Source organism: Anabrus simplex, chromosome 4 (genome assembly GCF_040414725.1).
Source record: "Anabrus simplex isolate iqAnaSimp1 chromosome 4, ASM4041472v1, whole genome shotgun sequence".
NCBI lineage: Eukaryota > Metazoa > Arthropoda > Insecta > Orthoptera > Tettigoniidae > Anabrus > Anabrus simplex.
Window position 1 is genome coordinate 67,406,903 of NC_090268.1, and position 23,972 is coordinate 67,430,874.

Sequence of the window (23,972 nt, forward strand, 5' to 3'; positions counted from 1 at the left end):
GAGTGGTTGTTGACTTCACTTCTATATAGCAATTGAAGGTTTCACGGCTGGTGTTACAAATCATGTCAGTGTTTTCCAAGCTTGTAGACCATGATCCAGGATTGTGTGGTGGTTCCGACATTTTACCGAAGACTGTATGCAGTATTATCAAGGGTTCCGACCAACTTCGATAGCCGCGAAGCTCACAGTGGAATGGAGTGGCGTTGCAATTCCACCTCAATATATAGTGCAGGCTATGACGCGCTGCTCAGATATTGGTCCGCCATGCTGGAGGGGCAGTTGCTGACTGGCTGTTCTTCGGTCAATGGTTGAAGCATTAAGGAGCGCAATGTACGTCGACCTGCCTTGGCGGAGACAGGCATCTCATTTCAGGATGAAAACCTTAAATTCTGAAGGACATGATGGCCGTGGCAGACCAGAAAAAGCAACGGGTAGTCAGCTGCCTGTCTCCCCCATGGCAGGTTGATGTACATTGGGCTCCTTCCTTAATGCTTCAATCATTGGCCAAAGAACAATCAGCAACCTCCCCTCCGGCATGGCGGACCGATAGGTGAGCAGCGTGCTGTAGCTTGCACTATATAATGAGGTGGAATTGCAAAACCACTCCATTCCACTGTGAACTTTGCTGCTATTGAAATCGGTTGGAACCCTTGATAATGTCAAATGCAGTCTTTGGTGAAATGTCAGGACCATGACATGCTCCTGGACCAAGGCCTACAAGCCTGGAAAATACTGACATGATTTGACTTTACTCCGGCAATCTACTGTAATTGACAGATGCATTCTTTCCGCATGCAAGTCTTCTCTATTTTCTTCTCTTTATCCTAATTTCTGATCATCTATGGTTATATCAGAAAGAGCTAAGTAATCTCCATTACAGTGGTACTAAATAGAGGGAGTAATTAAAACAAGCTACTTCTTTTAAACTGGTGGTGGAAAATGATGTTCTAAGCAAACATCTTCAAACATTTTACTCCTGCCTTAATTAATGGAGGAGAAAATAAATCACAAAACTTCAATCAATATTTTTAAGAAGTCAATTAGCACTAGGCATCCTCCTGTGCTATACAGAACATCAACACAGCTGCGATTTCCCCAGGTTGCTCTTCCCTCCAAGGCTGTGCAATGTAGGTCAATGTGTCTTGAAGTCAGTGCACTGTGGCCCACAAATGAGGTCCGAGTATAGGCAAAATGGCTTTATCAAATCTTGAAATGTATGATATGATTTTAATTTATGATAAGGCAAGATGTAATGGAGCAAGGCCTTGTTCTTTGTGTTTTCTTGTTTTTCTTTATCTTTATCTTCTTCTTCTTCTTCTTCTTCTTCTTCTTCTTCTTCTTCTTCTTCTTCTTCTTCTTCTTCTTCTTCTTCTTCTTCTAACCCTGACCTGTCCTTGTGTTTATCATATATTATGTGTTGCTTTTTATGTTCCTATCTCTCCATTTATGACATAATATTCTACTTGTTTACCACATAAACTATAGTGCAGTTGATATGATATAGGCTTTTTGGGTATATGCCGTGTCAAGAAAATAAGGTGAAATTCTTTACGTTTCGCAGAGAACTTTGCTTCGCATCTTCAGAAGAAAATCTCGACTGTTCACGAGGAAGACTTCTCCAAAAATGAAAGTTAGAATTTAGATGTTAGTAATGGAAGTGTAACTGGTACGTTCATTCGTCACCAAATGGCTCACCGTATGTGGTACAGTGCTAGCATTCGATGCAGAAGCTTACAGCACCATCAGAATCAGTCTGGGAGGAGGGGCATAACAGGTGTACACACATTATTAAAGTATGACACTGACACAAGCCTTGAATGAAACATCTGGTGACTTTCATATTTTTCCAACTGAAGACACCCAAGTGATCAGGCTTTCATTGCTGTTCTTCAGAGAATTCCACACTGGGGCTGATTATCCCCCTCTAGATACAGGAAACTTAGTTTGCTACTGCTGCCTGAACAGCTACAGAAAATCTGAAAACACCGACAAATTTAATTTAAAAATAGCTGACAATTTCTTCACATAGGTTGCTTTGAATAGTCTCTTCTGTCACCTGTTAGATGGATGTACCTTGTTTCAATTACACCCTGTATAGATTCAATGCTGACCTCCCACACTGACTTGCCATTGTGTTTATTCCGTTATGTTCCTCTTTCTGTATATATATGCATTGATTTGATGCTTGTTTGTTCATTTCCCTTACTTATATTTACCTGTTGGGATCCTTTTCTTCTATGGTTATCCTGTGTTCCTAGTCTTTTAGCACCCATATTCATCTTAAAATGTAATTTTTAAATACCTGTGTTATGATGTAATTTAATAAAATCTTATTCACAACATGTACCTACACGATTTCATCCAAAATTCTGTACACAGTGTAGAATTCCAGTTGCAGATATCCAGCATGACTGTTATATCTTAGATGAATGGCTGAGAAAAAAATCTTCTAACAGCCAATTACTCAAAAACTGTCTGTATGATGTTCGATAAATCACAAAATGACCTAAATGCAACTACAAATATATTATTTGGCACTACGAAGTTGAAATGGGTTAAAGAAGTTAAATATCTTGGACTAATAATTGATAGTGCCCTCTCCTGGACACCTCATATAGTAAACGTAAAAAATAAAATCTCTGTCTTGGTTGGTATCATTGGCAAGATTAAGTACCTACTAACAATTGACACTCTTCGTCTAATTTATTTCACAATGATACAATCTAGACTTTCTTACTTGTGTTTCATTTGGGGCAAAGCAACCCAAAATAACTTAAATACTTTGGAGGTCTTACAAAACAGGGTTATTAGATTTATGTATGGATTTCATCAACTATATTCTCGAAATAAAATGTACTCTGAAACAAATATATTACCTCTTAAGAAATTAATCTCATTAAACGCATCACTTCTTATTCATAAAGTCTTGCATAACAAAATGTTCACCAACTCTGAATTTCCTAAAGTCACTGACATCCATTCATATAAGACAAGGCAAAAAAACAAATTACATGTTCATCAAAATTATACAACAAGGTTTGGCACTAAGGGAGTGCAACACTTACTAATATCTGAATATAACAGCATTCCTGACAACATGGCAATCATCTCTAAAACTGTGCCATTTCGTAATAAGCTTAAGAAGTACCTGTTAGGCACTATAAATGTGTAACAGTTATTTCTCTGATATTTTCATTTCCAAATCTTAAAAGTCAAAAAGTTGTTGTTCCTGTATTGTTACTCTGATGATAATCCACTTAATATAATCCTATCCATTAGGTAAATTGTGATACTTAAAGTATATGTAAAACCACTATTATTACTCTTTCACTTTTAGACCTTATGCGTTAATCTGCCATTGTTGTGATTATCTATGTATTGTTCCTCTTGACAGAGCTCTTGCTCTCTGGAACCCTATTTATCAATCAAATAAAAAATAAATAAGATGATTTAATTTTGATATGAGGTATCTGATGATATCTACTTGACTGGATGAAACATGTTGTTTTGGCATTTTTTTTTTTTTTTCAACTTTTAAGTATTCATATTTTGTTTGTATTATAATTGCATTTGACTGACTGCAATATTTTCATATTCTGAATAAGATAATAATTTTTTTAAACATTAATGAAACATTTATTACTGGTAATATATTTATCATATTCTTCAGATTTATTGAGGTTTAACTGTACAGGTTATGGTACCTGAGGTGTAGGCTACAAGCCTGGCTTTGATGTCGCCTTCCTCCCAGTCAGGATGCAGGGCTCTCAGCCGCTTTACAGTGCGTTCTTTAGCTGCTAACAGTGCCACTAGAGTAGCCTCACTTGCTGAACCCTGGAAATGGAAATGAACAATAAATTTTCATCTAAAATGATTTCGTATCACATGTAATTAATCCTTAGAACTTATCTGAACAGAAATTGAAAAGTCGACAGAGAGGATTAATCTCATTATTGTAAATATAAATGTCTACCCATAAATTACTGTTAGAAATAATCTCTTTTAGATATTGCCAACACTAATTACTTACTACCATACATTTTGGAACATAAGATGCACTTATTGTTACAAAAAGTCCTACTAGCTGCATTTGTCTAGCAGGAATGCAAGTTGCCAGACAATTGCTAATAAGATGGCTTTCAACCCCTTCTCCACCACCTCCTATTCGTACCAGGCAAACACAAAGATCTGTGACATTGGCTACTGTTATAGGTAATGTTCAAGGAAGGGTAGAAAGAAAATCGTTCATTTTGTAATCAGTAGGAAGTTCCAGTAGTAACAACTTGCTGTTCACAATGTCAGTTGTACAGAACCATCTGTTGGCCATGATTGTTAAGGCATTGAAGTCTAAACGGTCTGACACTGTGGTTAGCCAGTTCGAGTCCTGCTGGTCGAAAAAAGTTTCACCATCAGAATGTAACCAGCAGTTTCGGGGGGTGGTGGTATACAATTTCTAATCACCAGATTGCGTGCCAAAAGCCTGGATTAAATTCCAAACCTCTCTGCAGTGCTCATATGGAGTGAGGGCATATGTCACTGTTGGGTGATTCATCCGTCGGATGGAGGCGTTAATAAGACCCCTTGGTGTTACTTGACAGGAGCAGGCTATGTGCTGGCACCAGGTTTCACCTTCTCCCCTCCTACTATCATATATCACGTCAGGAAATGAGTCAAGGGTTGAACAAACAAACAATAATTTTTTGTTTTGTTTTTAATTTCACATTTTATGGCCTACACTGGACCACTCTAGTCAATTATATAAAGGATTTTTTTGATTTCCCATCAACCCAATATTTCTTAATTCTGAGAGATGCTTCCTTCCTTTCTTCATTTGAAAACACCCTCCCATTAGACCTGTTAGTATCTTGGTCTGTAGGCTGATGTGTGTGTCTTGAATAATAATAATAATAATAATAATAATTTTAATTTAATTTCGTGTGGCTATTTCTAGCCGAGTGCAGCCCTTGTAAGGCAGACCCTCCGATGAGGGTGGGTGGCATCTGCCATGTGTAGGTAACTGCGTGTTATTGTGGTGGAGGACAGTGTTATGTGTGGTGTGTGAGTTGCAGGGATGTTGGGGACAGCACAAACACCCAGCCCCCGGGCCACTGGAATTAACCAATGCAGGTTAAAATCCCCCACCCGACCGGGAATCGAACCCGGGACCCTCTGAATCGAAGGCCAGTACGCTGACCGTTCAGCCACCGAGTCGGAAATAATAATAATAATAATAATAATAATAGTAATAGTTTACATGTGCCACTAACATAGAGTGACCAGATTACAAGCATGAAAACACGGTACACTTCGACTACCGTTTTTTATTAGGCCTTATTTAAGATTAGAATTTGTTAACAAGAACCACAGACCTCATAAAGATGACCATTTATTTATAGAAAACAAGTAGGCCTACTGGTTATTATTATTATTATTATTATTATTATTATTATTATTATTATTATTATTATTATTATTATTATGAAAATGGAAGAGGCCCAATTGTAGTACCTTATATAAAGTGTGGTGAGAATGTATTATTTCAATAAATTATACTCAAATATTGACAACGAGCTATTTATTTGCATCATTTCACAGAGCACCTTTGGCGTCCAAGATCTATGATAACGACTAAGGTGACGTCACTTCCACCGCACATTTTGTCGCGTTACACAAATGTTCAGATGACTCCCAGCCACAAAATATATTCATATCAAAACTATGTTCACTGTTCAGGATTATACTTGTATGTTGCCATTTTTACATTTTATATTAGACTACGTCCAATTATTGTAGTTGGTCATGGTCTGTCGCACTGGTTTGTTACATTTAGTGCCAACCAAACAAACTGTAATTGCTTTACACAAGGAGAAATATACATCAGAGCTTTCTGCTAAATAAAATTTAAACTCGGTATTTTAAAATATACGGGACGGTTCACGAAAAACGGGATAATATATGTCCCGTATACTTTTTGCTAGGACTACTAGACACTTTAGAGAAATATGGGACAATCCCGTAAAATAAGAGACGTCTGTGCACCCTACACTAACTACTATGTTCACGATTTTCGGAGACGCCAGGGTGCCGGAATATTGTTCCACTGGATTTTTTCAGATGTCGATAGATCTACCGACACGAGGTTGGTCACTGACTGAACCGTGAATGGATCCGCCATCTTGGGCTCAGAAAACTAGCGCTTCAAACGTCTGAACGAAATACCGGTACGTAGTCTATGCAGGCCTCATAAATGGCACTTCAGGTCTGCAACCCGTGTTGGTTAGACCAGATTATATTGTAACTCGTAACACCGAGAGTTTCCTACAAGGTAAATCGGCCAAACAAAGGGATCAAAAAGGCTTATTCTTTTTGCAAGAAGGTTAACGTCGCGACGCTGGGATGGAGAAGTGCTAGGACTGGAAAGGAAACGACCATAGCCTTAATTAGGTTCAGCTCCGGCATTATCTAGTGTGAAAATGGGAAACCACACGAAAACCATCTTCAGAGTTGCTGTGGGCGGCAATCAAACCCACCGTTTCCCTAATGAAAGTTCACAGCTACATGGTGCGTTCCGATCCCACCATCGTCGGTAGAACGTAAAATAACACCCTGCGGGACAAAATTCCGGCATCTTCGTATCTCCGGAAACCGTGAATGTAGATAGTGGGACGTTATTATTATTATTATTATTATTATTATTATTATTATTATTATTATTATTATTATTATTATTATTATTATTCCACAACTCTGCCCAACTAACGAGTGCGATTGAACTTATTCAGCAAATTAATTTGCTTTCTCCTCTCTGTGGGTGGGGGCGGTAGAATAACACCCACGGTATCCCCTGTGTTGTATGTCCGGCGCTCCCTTCTCGCTCCGCCAGCCAGCTACACGCGCGCCAGGTGTCATTCTTCTAGCCTCGACGCGCAGCCCTCAGTGCGCGTGCCTGGACCGTCGTGTATGTACTATAAAGAGGAACTCCCAGCCTGTCCAGATGCCCACTTGCCCCGGTGTCCAGCTCCAGAATACACCCTACGTCGAGCACGGAGGCTACTCCTCTTGAAAATGTGCTTCGGCCAGGTGGACTGAATTTCTGGCAGTACGAGGTCTCACCTCTGGTCACCGCTCCTCTTCCGCTGCCCATATCCAGTCATACTATTACATACCGTAATATTTCCCTAATTAATGCAAGCTCCCTTGGTTTCGCCAAGTAAGAATTCTTTCAACATTGAACTTGCTTTTATGAACTCAGCAAGAAAGGACTTTCCAAAACATTTATGTCAGTACTTCGGATAGTTTTCGACTATCGACTTTCATATCAAGGACTATCTTTTCGAGATAGAAGTGGATGTAAATACTGTAAACTTGTATATAGTGTACAGAAGATAGACTCTTTCTCAAGATTCCTAATTCATTTTGCTTCAAGTTAAATTTCAGTTTTATTTGTGTAAATAGTGTATTTTGCATTTGAAGCGAATAATAAAGTTGTGTTTTGTAAATCTCAACCTTGGTTACAACACCCTGCCTGTCGTAAGAGGCGACTAAAAGGGGTCCCAAGGGATATCAAATTGGCAGCATGGATTGGCGACCACGGGGCCCTCAGCTGAGTCCTGGCATTGCTTCCACTTACTTGTGCCAGACTCCTCACTATCATCTATCCTAGCTGACCTCCCTTGGTCAACTCTTGTTCTTTTCCGACTCCGTCGGTATTAGAGCGCTCGAGGCCTACGAAGTCTTCAATTTTCTCACCCTTTGTGGCCCTTCCCTTTATTCGGCCGGCAACTTCATTTTTCGAATAATAAATAAATAATAATTGTATGACCTCAGCTACCGTGTGCAAACATTTCAATTTGACGCCATCTGGCTGAGTGCTCTTCAATTTCGACGTTCCGTTTTACTCTAGGCCCACTAGATGGCAGACCGAGTAAACCGAAACTCTCTTGGGCGTCTATGGCTGAGATTCAATTAATTTTGTCGGGTAAACACCAAATGTGTCATCAGAGATCTTTTACATGCCGACATCATTCGACATGGAGTGTCGAATGGATTTCTTTCCGCCCTTTAAAAATCCGACTACCTCCGCCGGGTTTGAACCCGCTATCTTGGGATTCGGAGGCCGACACCCTATCACTGATCCACAGAGGCAGCTTTTCATTATTATTATTATTATTATTATTATTATTATTATTATTATTGTTGTTGTTGTACCGGGCGGTACACATCTACGACGCAAGTTCGAATCTTGCGCCAATTGAAACTCCTCTACAGGAGAAACCCTGAACTGTAACAACTGAATCAACTCTCCTGTTTATCAGAAGATGCCACTGGGTGTTTTTGATTTGCTTTTGTTGATTAAGAAGTGTGGACATTCTCTAACAGATGTCTCTACAAAAAACACTATGATAATGCACTCTGGTGCGAAGGAATGAACTTTCTTGGAGAAATGTTGTATTCGTAAGTTTTGTCTTTACTAAATTTTGTTCTTTCATTTGGGGGCTGGCAATATTAAGCTTTCTTTCCGCCTGTTTTGAATTTAACCAATCCTAAATTTCTGTAATTAATTTCCCACCAATAAGGTGTTTCTTCATCGATTTGTGTGTAACTTTTGCTGTTAACCAATAAACGTTTGTGGGCGGGTCTTAATCATTCATGAAAGGTCTCGAATTTTCCGCGAGGGTATAAAAACTGCTGATTTTCTTGTCTCCGCCATCGCCTCTCCATCATCCGAGAAACGATCTACATCGTTTTTCTTACGGCTAGGGGACACCACATCTCTACCTTCGTGCCCTGGCCGTCCCAATAAAACAAAATCAGGCCAGGCACCAAGCAGGAAGCCGGCCTCCCCTACCATGCCCAACATCATATTATCCGGTGTAGATTTCTCCTTCAGCGATGCAGCGCTACTGGCCTACCTCAAGAACGAAGGAGTACCAGCAGTAAATTTATCAAGAATCCAAGCAGACTTCATCCCCACTGACATAGTTCTAATCAAGTTAGCTACAGAACGGGCAGTACACGCGGCCATCATATATGGAATATACATCAACGGCAAACCACACTTTGCAGAGCCATGCCCACCGCACATGGCAAATGATCTCGGACCGGACCCGGGAACTCAGCCATCCCCGTCACCACGAACGGCAACAAAGATACCTCCACCACCATACACCCCCCCCGCCCCCCCCCCCACCATACACTAGGGATGGGCTGCGAACGGAGTCGCGAAGAGTCGAGACTGCTACCTCTGGAACCGACACTCTCGACTCCAGTGTCGACTCCACTGATGCACTAACGCCATCTAACAAGTATTGTCGGAACTGCTTGGAATTATAGTTCCACGTTCGTCTCTTGGTAACTTGTGATACGATGAATACAAGATGATTATTAGCCAGCAAACATTAAATATTGTTTCGGGATTTTATCATCGTTGGTGTTAATGTTGTAGGTCTATTTTGGTGACGATGATGATAAAGATGACGATAATAGTAGTGGTAATAATAATCTGACAGTATACGTTTACATAATCGCCAATATTATCTTTAAGCACTTCAGCTCCGTGGTGTAGGGAGCAAAGCGTCCGCCTGTCACCCGGCGGCCTCGGGTTCGATTCTCGGCCGGGTTAGATTTTTTTAATTGTAAATGATTAATATCCCTAGCCTGGGGCATAAAACAGAAAAAAAGAAGCGGGTGCTTAGAGTATGATTTTACAAGAAATATTTTACCAAGCATTGTGCGTCATAACAGCCACCTCCGCAGTCTAGGGAGGCCCCGCGATCGATTCCGGCCAGGTCAGGGTTTTTTTACCTGTATCTCAGGTTTCGAGATGACGGTGAGGTAGAGACCGGGTCTAGAAAGCCAAGAATAACGGTCGAGAGATTCGTCGTGCTGAACACAAGTCACCTCGTAATCTACTGGCCTTCGAGCTGGGCAGGGGTCACTTGGTAGGCCAAGGCCTACCAGGGCTGTCGCGAAAAAGGGCTTTTGTGTATAGTAATAATAATAATATTGCAACAAGACTTCACGTGGTCCTTGAATTATAACGAAAACCTATAACCCGTTTTCCAGTCACTGACCGGGTCAGGAATGGAATGAATGAAGCCTCCATTCTGCGGCGAGGATAGGAATTGTACCAGCTGCCGAGGCCTGCTGCACTCCTCTGGGGCAATAATGAATGACTGACGGATGAAATGAAATATTGGAGAGTATTGCTAGGATGAAAGATGACAGGGAAAACCGGAGTACTCGGAGAAAAACGAATTTCACGTGGAGTGACCGGGATTTGAACCACGGAATCCAGCGGTGAGAGGCCAACGCACTGCCACCTGAGCCACGGAGGCTTTAGATGCCTTAATTTATGTTCGAATTATGTTAGCGGATTTACCCATATTAGATTTGTTTTCATCGTTCATGTGGAATTCATAATGATTTACCATCGATATCTGTTTATCAATTTCCTGATCACGACAAATAAAGACGTGAAATTAAATGTCCGTGGTCTGCTATGACGGTACTTTCTGACTTGATACGTTTAGTTTTATTTCAACTACACCATTACGCTCGTCGTCTTCGCGAACGATACCGTACTTCACTCTACAATATTTAAAAACCCAATGGGCAAATGAGCAGCAACTTGTATGATATTTTCCGCGCCTCGACACACAAGCGGCCCCGAAATGAGAGTCAAATTCGCTTGGAGTCGTCAGGCTTCATGCGAAGCGACCGTGCGGCCCCGCAATGCGCATCAGGGTTACTTGGAGTCGAGAGGCTTCGTGCGAACCGAGACCAGTGTTCGGAGTCGATGGAGTCGACGCTCTCGATTCCAGGCTTCAGTCGCGCCCATCCCTACCATACACCCCACCACACCAACCGTCAACCCATCCTTTCACCACCCCAGTAACTACCATCACCACCACCCTTGCTACTACCCCCGCCCGAACCGCTCCCCATACCCCTATAACTACTACAACCACGGCCCATTCCACTCCCATCATGATGTCTCCCACCACATCAACCCTCCCCAGCCCTACCCGGCCACCGACAGAAGAAGAAGCCCTCAACAGCACAATGGAAACCGAACGACCGGTACCACCGCCACCAGCTCCCGAGTCCGAGTCCGGGTCTCACAGAACAACCCAGCCGTCATCAACACAAGAAAGCACCAGCAGCTGCGTCATCCGAGGCATCAACCCAGCCATCCCACCGGAGCTCATACTATAAGAAATCAGAAAAACAGGACTCCAACCAAAGAAAGCCACTAGAATCCAGAATGCAGCCGGGCCGACCTACATGGTGCGGCTCCAACTCCAGCTTCCCGAAGAGACCCAGCACCTCATCCAACACGGAATTCAGCTCTTCGGGAAGCAACACCGAGTTGAACCATCTCGCTCCCCACCCAAAACCCAAAATCGCCCAAACCCACCTCGCAACCAATCCCGTCCCCAACACCATCTCCCGAATCCACATCATAATACCAACCTCCTCCACCTTCTACTCACGTCCCTAGCAAACATCACAGCATTTTACCTACAAATCCTTCCATCCTACTCACTAGTATGTAAGAAACCAATGTATAACCTATGTATTGTAAACCAGTATTGTAATCTCATGTAACCACTGTAAGCAAAATCTTATTAAAAAGCACAAGGGCAGATGCTGCACACTTAGCCAAGAGGTCAAACACCCCCACTTCACTAAAACCTAACGCTCCCCCCTTTTTAACTTCAAACCATTCCAAATCCCCGAACCCCGCCAAATCTCCTGGCCAGAGAGAAGGCGTTACCTTCTAGGTGGCCCGCCCCTCCCCTTCGGGGAGGGGAATGAAAACATCCCCCTTGGTCCTTGTCTCCGCGCCTCTTCAGTAACATCTAGCTTAGCGTGTGGATATGTAGCAGGGAGCGGGAAGCGCCTCTTTCTTCGGGCAACAGATCTTCAGCAAGGTAATGGCCATTTAACATCTTTTCTTGCTAGCTCAGCAGTTTAACTCGCGGGGAAGGTTCGAAACCTCTAATATGTGACCAACCTTTTGAAAATGTAAATCCCATTTCAGTCTATGTAAAAACTACAAATTTCTTTAACTGTAAATTGGGGATAGAGAGTGCTTTATCCTCTCGAGTTCCCCTTCATTTTGAAGTAGAGGTGACTACGTTTTCATAACTGAGTTTCTACTCTTCCTTAAAGTGTTAAAGTTTTCCCTATACGAGTCACCTCCCTAGCTTGGGATTAGCCCCTGTGTAATTGGCCTAGCGCCACTTAGGTATTTTACAAGCGTTCATGTAGGAGTGCAAGTCTCGCCTCCTTTCACCTTGTTTTTGGGCCATTTATAATTAATCACATATTTTTCTTGTAAGGCCCTGTAGGTTGGGTACACGATACCCCTGTTTCCTTGTAAGTGTGCCTTGATGGCAGTTAGAAGTAAAGTTTGTTGTGGCCTTTGATAGGCTTGTAAAATTGAGAGCGGGTCGGCTCTTTCTTGTATTTTGATGTGTGCCTCTAGGAGGTCTGACAGTGCTAGGTAGGAGCAAGTGCTCCATGTATTAGGGGATTTCTGCCCTTATGTAAAGTTATCACTTCTAAATTTGAGCTAGGAGCTCAGGATATGTAAAGTGGAGGGCTCGAAGCCCAAGAACTGTAAGTTGTACTAGAATTGTACTTCCTTAACTTGTTTCTCGGCTACTTGGTACCTGTTATTCTGTTACTTGTTGATTTTGAAAAGAAAATATAACCTTATTAAAGTTTTAAAACCAATTTTTTGGATTTGTAGTTAGACCCATTCCAACCCGCACCTTCTTTCACCTCTGCTGATCCACCAAAACACGGTAACAATTATTATTATTATTATTATTAATAATAATAATAATAATAATAATAATATTATTATTATTATTATTATTATTGATGATGATGATGCTTGTTGTTTAAATGGGCCTAATATCTAGGTCATCGGCCCCTAATGGTACGAAATGTAATGAAAATTTTAAAGTTCAAAATCATCCACTGACCAGATTAAAAAATGCACTGAAGAATGAATGGATGGACATGAACCCAAAACAATCAGTGGATCCTACCCAGAAACTACCATAAAGAAACAGCATTACCGACCAAGGGACCACTTCTAAAGCACAATCCTGATGATGATGATGATGATGATGATGCTTGTTGCCTAAAGGGGTCCAAAATCCAGGTCAACGGCCCCTCATAATAGTACTTAATGCTAGTAAAGTAGAACCATGGTATTTGTCATGTTGCGGTACTAATCAAAAGTAGCGTAGACTCACGGTGTTCCACACATAATGGTACTACTCACAAGTATTGGACGTCGTACAGGTAACGCAGACCTATGGTGTTTCTCACATAATGGCGCCACACATAGGCAACGCAAACTGATGGTGTTCGTCACTTAGATGTACTAATCACGGGCGAGGGTAATCCCGTGGTGTTCATCACATAGGCCTAGTGTGTAATAAGCGCAGGCAACGCAGACCCACGGCGCCGCTCATATAGTGGTACTAATCACAGGCAACGCCCAGACTCGTGGTGTTGCTCACTTGGGTACGACGCACGGGTACTGAAAACCTACAGTGAACCACTCTCTGCCGCTACTAATCACAAAATTATTTCGTACATAATATAGTGGTACTACTTGCAAGTACAGGTAACCCATGGTGTTCCCCGCGTGGTGGTACGAATCAAAAGTAGTTTCACGGTTCTAATTCAATCATCCGTTGGTCGCCCCTCTTAGTCGCCCCTCACGACAGGCAGGGGATACCGTGGGTTTATTTTTCGTCTGCGTCCCCCATCCACAAGGGTAGAGAGAGAGAGAAAAAAGAAGAAGAAAGAAGGGATCCGTCACTTCGAAAAATGAAGTAACGGACGATGAAAGGTAAAGGACACGAAGGGCGTGAAAATGAAAGACTCCCTAGGCCTCGAATGCTTTCATACCGTCGAGGTCGGAAAAGAACAAGCGTTGACCAAGGGAGGTCGGACAGGATAGGCGAAAGTGAGGAGCCTGGCACAAGTAAATGGAAGCAATGTTAAGACTCAGCTAAGGGCCCCGTGGTCGCCAATCCACACTCCAAAGTTGAGAGCCCCTTGGGCCCCTTTTATTCACCTCTTACGACAGGCAGGGGATACCGCGGGTGTATTCTACATGTGCGTCCCTCACCCGCAGGGGGTAGTGTGTTTGGTCCGCGAGAGGTATTTTATTTCCCTCAAGTCCGCCGACAAGCCGGTTAGGACCCCCGTATCCGCCACCTGGGACGCGCCAATTGGGAGTATCACCTCTCCCCCTGCTACGCCAGCGTAGTAGGTTCGTGGATTATTATTATTATTATTATTATTATTATTATTATTATTATTATTATTATTATTATTATTAAATGAAGAAATTATTGAGTAACCACGAGTTTATCATCTGATAATGTTCTCCGTTATTTTTAGTAGTGTATGTTTCTTTTTCGTTCCTTGAATCACCTTGCCCTGATACAGATTTACCGTGTCCTTGCTTTGACCGCAACCTTGTGATACTTCAGGTGGAATGCACGGGATTTCTTATTGAGCAAGCATTAAACAATATAACGGCATAAAACTATTCAAAGGAGTCGTCAGCTCAGTCTACTACGGCACACGAGTCCATCCTTGAGAGAGCGAACGATCGGTCGGGGTCCAGATCATGGTTGTTAGGGTCAGGTCTGCATCCTCTGTGGTTAGGTCTTTAAATTTCTCGTTCGATCTGTGTTAACAGCCATAAATAACATAATATATTAGTCCGACTCCGTAACGATTAGCGCTATTAGCTGCCGTCCTCGAAGGAGCGAGTTCGGTTTCCGGTACTGACAGATATTTTAAAACGGCAGGAAGGCTGGTGTATAGTTAAAATGCTACATGCAGATCACCTCCATGAGGGGTGGGTTTGAAAAGAGTTGCACCACTTCGGGGTGAGGACACGAGTTTATAGTCCGGCCCCTTCGCTGAATGGTCAGTGTAGTGCCCTTCGTTTCAGAGGGCTCTGGGTTTGATTCTCGGCCAGATCGGGGATTTTATTCTCAAACTAGCCGTAATAGCCGTCGTTGGCGGGACAATCATATAGCACGTGTAAAATTATCCAACTCCCCAGCTACTTCCCGCTAATATGCAGGCAAGCTGTTTTACTCGGGCCGCAGCAGTAATCCAATCTATCATCGGAGATGAGTGGCAGCAGTAGAGACAATCGCATCACAAGAGTGTCCAATGAATGTTATTCTTTATCAGTTTTATGATCTTTCGATATTGTAGACCTTCGCATTCAGTTGTCTTTCTACTCTGCAATATTAGGGCATCTAATATAAAGGGAATCTTTGCTTCTTTCATGACCCCCTCTCGTCTTATTCTTCAAGCGATCGTTCCTTCACATTTTCTCATCTTTTATGATCATCTTTACATTTTTCCTTGTCGATATTGATGATAACCACGCGGTTTTACGCCTGAAGACAATCATGACCAAAAAAAAAAAAGTCCATTTAACACCACTGAACCATATTTCCATGTTAGCAATGCTTGGCGTTGACATGGACTATGCAACAAAAGTAATTCTATCATCATAGTCAATATTGTAAAACTTCATAAGACATAAATGATCAATTCATGAATATCTCTGTTAACATAACCGATACGGTAAAAATGTATAAGACATAAATGATCGGAAAATATACCGTAACATATATATAGTTATAGCCCGCCTGGTGGCCATGATCGTTACGGCGCTGAAGTCTAAACGGTCTGACACTGAGGTTAGCCGGTTCGAGTCCTGTTGGTCGAAAAAATGTTCACCATCAGGGTAGGGGAAGTGGTGGTATACAAATTCTAATCACTAGATTGCGTGCCGAAAGCCTGGAATAAATTCCGAACCTCTCCGCAGTGCTCATATGGAGTGAGGGCATATGACGCTGTTGATGGTGATTCGTCCGTCGGATAGGGACGTTAGGCCTTGAGCAGACCCCTTGGTGCTATTCGACAGGAGTTGGCTATGTGCTGGCACCGGGTTTCACCCTCTCCCTACTATCATATATCACGTCATTCATTTAACCTCATTAACTCCTCTGATGAGGTTGACGTCCGGTCATAAAAACCCGCCACGACAGATTCATCTCACTTGATACCCGACCCCGAGACAAGGATTGGACAAACAACATATATACATATAGTTATATAACTTAAGGTTACTAGCATTTATCGACAGGACCACTAATAACATACAGTAGATATTTGAGAGTCCGCCTCTGTGGTGTAGTGGTTAGCGTGATTAGCTGCCACCCCCGGAGGCCTGGGTTCGATTCCCAACTCTGCCACGAAATTTGAAAAGTGGTATGAGGGCTGGAACGGGGTCCACTCAGCCTCGGGAGGTCAACTGAGTAGAGGTGGGTTCGATTCCCACCTCAGCCATCCTGGAAGTGGTTTTCCGTGGTTTCCCACTTCTCCTTCAGGCGAATGCCGGGATGGTACCTAACATAAGGCCACGGCCACTTCCCTCTTCCTTGCCTATCCCTTCCAATCTTCCCATCCCTACACAAGGCCCCTGTTCAGCATAGCAGGTGAGGCCGCCTGGGCGAGATACTGCTCATTCTCCCCAGTTGTATCCCCGACCAAGAGTCTGAAGCTCCAGGACACTGCCCTTGAGGCGGAAGAGGTGGGATCCCTCGCTGTGTCCGAGGGAAAAGCCGACCCTGGAGGGTAAACAGATGATGATGATGATGATGAGATATTTGAGAATTACATTTTAGACCTTGACCTAAACTACCATTTCACTCAGCGTGAATAAAATTATTTATAGCCTAGATTGTAGTGCCTCATTCCTCGATTCTAGATACCGATTTTCATTAAATTATCTTCGGCCATTCTCTCGTGATGTGTTTACAGACATACAGACAGATTACGGAAAATTAAAAAGTGCATATCCTTGTTACTGTGGACATGACCGATACATACCTTTGGCCCTTGTCTTTCTTTGGCCAATAGCTTCATTTTTGAAGTGTCGGATCCCTTAAATTGTATCTCTCTGATTAGTGTTATACAGAGGACTGGCTGATGTGGGTACCCATACTTTGCTACGGAATTCTCAGAAATACTATCGTTGTGGTTTTCCCAACTGAAGTCAACATAGATCATTACAATGACGTCAGTACGAATGTGGCGATTAAAAGCAATGTTATATAAAATACTCGATCAAATGAAAAACCGCACCTTTTTTATTTATTTATTCACGAAGCACAAGATACAGCTACACTGAGCAAATTTCACTTGCACTGTCAACAGACTATTTAACAAACGTAAACTTTCATAATAAAACATAACAAACATAACAAAATATAACAAGATCAGGTACACAGCCTACTAATAACAACTGTCCAAATCGAAAACCATGAGAATGTCCATGTTCATAGCCAAGTCGTCGTGGGTCAAGATGGCGGTATAATCCCTTCACATCAACTTATCTTTAAGATACTATTTACACACCTCTCGAATACACTTTTATTTGATGCTATATCAAGCTCTTGTCTCCTGTTAATATTGTTAAAGAGTGTTGGGAGGCGGATTAGGAAAGATCGTTGAAGTATTGAGTGCTGAGTGTGGGGAATGTGGAGAAGGTCTTTGGTTCTGGTGGAGCGGGAAGGAACGCGGAGAGAGAAGAGTGAGACAAGATGTTCCGAGCGGTAATGTCCATTTAAGATCTCGTGGAGGAAATTCAGGTCAGTTACCTGTCGCCTGATGTGCAGCGGTGACACATTAATTGCCATTAATACCTGCTGCGTAGACAGATTTCTGAGCTTGGTGTTTCTGTTCCTTACAATTGCAGCAAAGAAGGACACTGCTCTGTCTAACTGCTTAGTATTGGAGGGGGCGGCTGTTGTACAAATCGAACAGCAGTAGTTTAAGAGAGGTTGAACGATCGTGAGGAAGAAGCGACGAAGAGCAATGGGGTCAGAAATTTCTGTGAAGCGATAGAGAATGCCTAGTAATTTCATAGCCTTGGTTGTATATGTTTCTATATGGGTCTTAAATTGTAATTTTGTATCGAATATTACACCTAGGTCACGCTGTTGCGTAACGAACAGTGCTACGTTGCCGATCTAACAGTCGAAAGATCCAGTGCTGGAATGACCAGGAAGCAGTCTTACTTTCTTACTAAAATGTTTTCATTCCTTCCCTGAAGGGGAGGCGGGCCACCTAGACACTGCCGTCGTCTCTCAGGCCAGGAGATTTGTTACGGTGAAGGAGATGTACTAGGAACTGTCCCGGCATTCGCCCTAGTGCAGGAGAATGGAAAACCACGGAAAACTATCTGTCATTATTCCTTTAAATGTGCACACTGCTCATTCTAATGAGTGCCTCAGAGTAGGGATTGAAGAGCTGGAATGCTATGGTGAACCAGTGTGTTACGTACCAGTAGTATCAGAAAATGTATGAACCAGAGGAAAGAAATGGCAAGCTAAAGAACAGAGATCTAACTCCCCAGCTACTTCCGCCAATATTCAAGCAGGCTGTTATAATCGGCACGCAGCAGTAATCCCATATATCAGAGATGAGTGCCAGCAGAAGACATAAAGCATATCACAACAAACAATGGTCAATGTAATGTTATTGTTGATCAGTTTTATGAGCTTTCTATATTGTAGGCCTTCACGTTTAATTTCCTTCCAAATGTGTGATATTAGCGCATCTTATAAAATTATTTATAGCGTAGGGTGCTGTAGATACTTATTCCCCGACATGGCTACCAATTTTCATAAAAATCTCTCTACCCATTTTCTCGTGACTTGGCGCTGATATGGATATAGCAACAAAAATCCAAATTAATGAATATCTCTGTTATCATAGACGGTACGGTAAAAATGTATACATAAATGATTGGAAATTTAATATTATGTAGTATTTATCGATGGGACCACTAATAACATAAATATTCAAGAATTAAATTTTAGGCTTTCCCCTAAACTACAATTTCACTCAGCATGAATAAAATGATATATGGCCTAGATTGTAGCGACTTACTCCCGGACTTTATATACCGATTTTCATTCAATTCTCTTCAGCCGTTTTCTCGTGATGCACGTACATAGGATACATACAAACAGACAGATAGACAGACAGATAGAAATTGCGGAAAATTAAAGAGTGAATTTCCTTGTTACTGTGGACAGGGCCGATAAGAAATACAATTATTTTTAAATTCTGAGCAATGTACAGACAAAACTCTTGTTTTATATATGTAGATAGTTGCCTAGTTGTACTTCATCTTAAAACATGCCATAGAACAATAATCACCACCACCACCACCACGACAATTTCAGGATTTAAGCTGGATGCTTTCCAGAAATCACACGATTTTTCAGGAGGAAAATTATACCCTATCACACCCCACTCAGCCATCAGATAAGCCACTAGGCCGATGACCTACATGTTCGGCCTCTTTAAACAACAATCACAATCGTCATCACATCTCAACAGCAATTCAGTTACCTGATGAAAAGGAATCAATTTCGTTTCAAGGTAGGTACTTACTTGAATTACTCCACCGCCTGGGCCTTGAGAGCAGTTGAGGAACTCTTTGGGTAGGTCCAACATCTTACCCAGCCAGTCCATCATTACCACCTCCAACTCTGTGCAGGCAGGACTCGCTATCTGGAGGATTGCATAACAAATATCATATATAGACATAGAAGAAAATTCTCATACCTAGTTAATAAGTCATGAAAAGAATGTAAAAAAAGAAAAACATAGGAAATCTGATTAGTTTCGGGAAATTCTTTTATTAAAGGCTTAGGGCCCCTACAGAGACGAGTCGCTCTCGGAGTGAGTGAGTGAGTCCTATTGAGGTACTTACCCAGCTGAAACCAACGCAGGCGAATCCAGCAGAAAGCATCTCGCCTACAATGCTGGGATACGAAGTCGCTGTCGGATAATAGGCGTGGAAGTTTGGGGACTGCCAGTGAGTCATCTGAAAACATGGATAGGAAGCAAAAGAACTCAGTCAGAGCAACGGTTGTCGGATATTTGCGGTCATTGAAATAAACGTGTGCACACTCACAGAAATTCCCAACAATCACAGGAGATTTTTATAATATATTTGTTTTACGTCGCACCGACACAGATAGGTCTTATGACGACGGTAGTCATAGGATATTCGCGGTCACTGCAGCAGGGATGGGCCTCATTAGCTTAATATCGCGGTATCCCCGTTAACCTGTCTGAGCTCCTGCTCGCTTGTTCTAGGTTAACACTCTGGATAAGTGTGATGAGAGTCAGCATTTTAAAACATATACTGTAATTTACTGTCGACCAAATTATTATATGTACTCGACTTTGGAGGTTGTTCATTAAATAATCAATAGGCCTACAGAAAATTCAATGATGTCATCACTTTACTCGCTTCATTTTAAGTTAGATTTTGAATTTGTAATCATATTAATAATTTTTTATCCTGTGTGGAACGCAAATGTACCCGCTTTTAATATTTTTTTCACTTTTAAGACATTGTTATTCAAAAACCCGCCATCTGAACTAATCCCAGCTTTCAACACAATAAAATTGGGCTGTTTTATACTTTGTTTATAAATAGCAGAATTTTATGTTTCCCAAACATGACATGACTTGTTCTTCTTCTTCAGACACACCAAGGTGACGATTCCACGTTTACTTTTCCTTTCGTAACCTTTGTAATGCGCACAATGACGGCTGAAGGCATCAGTCCGTAAAAAATAATGGGCGCGAGAGAAAAATGTTGTTTTCGAAGCAAGCGAGCAGGAGCTCAGGCAGGTTAGCGGGGATATTCCTAGATAAAGCTAATGAGGCCCATCCCCCTGTTACAGAGACCGCAAATCTCCTGTGACTGATGAGGAATTTCTGTGAGTGACCACAAGTATATCTCAGAGACCGCAAATGTCCGTGTTCGCAGATGTCCAGAGCAACAGTTGAGAAACAGTGACAAAACCTAGTATTACGGTATCACCCCAAGTACAGATTGTAAAATGGCGTAAGGCTTTTAGTACCGGGAGTGTCCGAGGACAAGTTCTGCTTGCCAGATGCAGGACTTTTGAAATGACTCCCGTAGGCGACCTGCGCGTCGTGGTGGTGGTGGTGATGATGATGATGAAATTATGATGGAGACGACACATACTGTACACCCAACCTCCGTGCCAGCGGAATTAACCAACTTATGGTTAAAATAATAAGAAGAAGAATGAGGAAAATAGAAGTTTCGATACTTCCGAAGAATTAAGTTATCGGCAAATTACCGAATGAGTGGCTGCGTGGTGTGGGTCACGTAGTGCCAACCTGCATTCAGGAGACAGTAGGTTCTAAGCTCACTGTCGACAGCCTTGAAGATGGTTTTCCATGATTTCCTATTTTCACACCAGGCAAATGCTGGGGCTGTGCCTTAATTAAGGCCACGGCCGTTTTCTTCACACTCCTACGGCCCTTCCCATCCCATCGTCACCCAGAAGACCTATCTGTGTCGTTTGACGTAAAAAAAAGAAAGAAACAAGTGGAAGCAATGCTGAACTCAGCTAGGGGAACCGTGGTCACTAATCTAGGCTCGCAAGTTCAGAGCCCCCTTTAGTCGTCTTTAACGACAGACAGGGGGATACCGTGGATGTATTCTAGCCAGAAGGTTGCCACCTAAGAATCAGTAGTTAAGGCAAGTTTCCTTGTTCACATAGGTGACATAATGATATGCTTACCCCAGGTACAATGACTCTGTCGAGGTCTTTCATGATGTCTTCCCATTGCTCTGGCGTTTGTGGGGCCTGAGAGGGCACCAAGTTCTGGAGATATCCTGGTTCTACAGACGGCAGCACAGGTCTGAAAAAAAAAAAAAAAAAAAAAAAAAAAGATCAGGTAATAAAAGCAATTCGACGAACACTTTAGAAGTTCATTTTGATGTAAATAACATCGAATTTGATTTTGAGAATCCATTCCACAACATTATCAAAATATCATTTAAGAATATTGTTGGTTACATCAGTTGACATAATATATAGATGGCAGTCATTGGCCCCGACCGCGAATTCATGTACTGCGGAAATGACAGTCTTATTTCACCTTCACCAATTACCACAAATTTGACGTCTTTTCTTCTGATAATCAGTCTTAAAAAACCTTGCCTGTTTTCCAGTCAGTGGCCGGGTCAGGGATGGAATGAATGAATCCCCCATCTTGCTTTTTTCTTCTATTTTTTTGCTAGTTGCTTTACGTCGCACCGACACAGATAGGTCTTATGGCGACGATGGGACAGGGAAGGGCTGGGAGTTGGAAGGAAGCGGCCGTGGCCTTAATTAAGGTACAGCCCCAGCATTTGCCTGGTGTGAAAATGGGAAACCACGGAAAATCATCTTCAGGGCTGCCGACAGTGGGGTTCGAACCTACTATCTCCCGAATACTGGATACTAGCCGCATTTAAGCGACTGCAGCTATCGAGCTCGGTCCCCATCTTGCGGCGAGGGTAGGAATTGTGCCGGCTGCCGAAGCCTGTCGCACTCCTCTGGGGCAATGATTACTGACTGACAGATGAAATGATATTAAAGAGTGTTACTGGATTGAAAGACGACAGGGAAAACCGGAGTACCCGGAGAAAAACCTGTCCCGCCTCCGCTTGGTCCAGCACAAATCTCACATGGAGTGACCGAGATTTGAACCTCGGAACCCAGCGGTGAGAGGCAGACGCGCTGCTGCCTGAGCCACGGAGGCTTCTAAATTTATTATCTTATGGTACTAAATGTCGTGCAAGATTCTTCGGTGCATAGTGCTAAAGCCAGGAAAGAATGGAAATGGAAATAATGTAATGATCTACATTTTCGCATTTAGAACATATCGAAAAGTCACAACAGAAATAAAATGTACTTAAAATGGACAATCACAATCACGACGGTGTGCATATATACAGTTTTTTTTTGCTAGTGGTTTAACGTCGCACTAACAAATCAAAGGTTTTTGGCGTCGCGAGAATAGGAAAGGGCCAGGATTGGAGTAGTGACAGTAGAGCAGCCAACTCGCTTGGGGACAGTATTTACTACGAAATGTTCCGTCATTTAAGTATAAATAGAGACAAAATGCTGATCGTTTAGAAGCTATTCTGAGCGTGCACTATTGAAAGTGTTACCAAAAGCGCGCGCGATCAACAAAGTAAAATAGCGAAGTCGTATATGCCATCGTCCGCCTCTGTGGTGTAGTGGTTAGTCCACGAAATTTGAAAAGTGGTACGAGGGCTGGAACGGGGTCCAGTCAGCGTCGGGAGGTCAACTGAGTAGAGGTGGGCCCCTGTTCCGCATAGCAGTCATCCTCTCCGGTTGTAACCCCTGACCCAGAGTCTGCTCCAGGACACTGCCCTTGAGGCGGAAGAGGTGAAATCCCTGGCTGAGTCCGAGGGAAAAGCCGACCCTGGAGGGTAAACAAATAAAGAAGAAGAAGAAGTATATGCCATCATTTCGAGAGACACACGGTTTCATAGTGTATTCTTGAGACGAGCGAAAATGGATAGATTTTATGTTTTGTTTTTCTTTTGGTTTACGTCGCACCGACACAGATAGGTCTTATGGCGACGATGAGGCAGGAAGTGGCTTGGAATGGGAAGGAAGCGGCCGTGGCCTTAATTAAGGTACAGCACCAGCATTTGCCTGGTGTGAAAATGGGAAACCACGGAAAACCATCTTCAGGGCTGCCGACAGTGGAGTTCGAACCCACGATCTCCCGAATACTGGATACTGGCCGCACTTAAGCGACTGCAGCTATTGAGCTCGGTATTTAATGTTTAAATTGTAAATAATTTTCTCGAAGCCTACTACGGATAAATAACAATCGTTATGGCCAAACTTCAGCGCGGTTATAACACACACAAAACAAATTACTGAAGAATGATGAAAGCCCCTTGCCTGAGATCTAATAGCTGGGCTGAGTGGCTCAGACTGCTGAGGTGCTGACCTTCTGACCCCAACTTGGTAGGT

The 23,972-nt window shown here is 42.5% G+C and overlaps 1 protein-coding gene across 2 annotated transcripts in view; it reads right to left on the bottom strand.

The window, feature by feature from the left end:
• LOC136871625 (aromatic-L-amino-acid decarboxylase) overlaps nucleotides 1-23,972 on the bottom strand; it is a 144,563-nt gene that overhangs the window by 26,279 nt on the left and 94,312 nt on the right. For both annotated transcript variants that reach the window (XM_067145091.2, XM_067145092.2), the window contains exons 3-6: nucleotides 21,714-21,834; nucleotides 19,856-19,969; nucleotides 19,534-19,653; nucleotides 3,705-3,834 (exon numbers count right to left, since the gene is read on the bottom strand). In XM_067145091.2, the coding sequence (XP_067001192.2) occupies nucleotides 3,705-3,834; nucleotides 19,534-19,653; nucleotides 19,856-19,969; nucleotides 21,714-21,834 (485 nt within the window). The remainder of the gene's footprint in view (nucleotides 1-3,704; nucleotides 3,835-19,533; nucleotides 19,654-19,855; nucleotides 19,970-21,713; nucleotides 21,835-23,972) is intronic.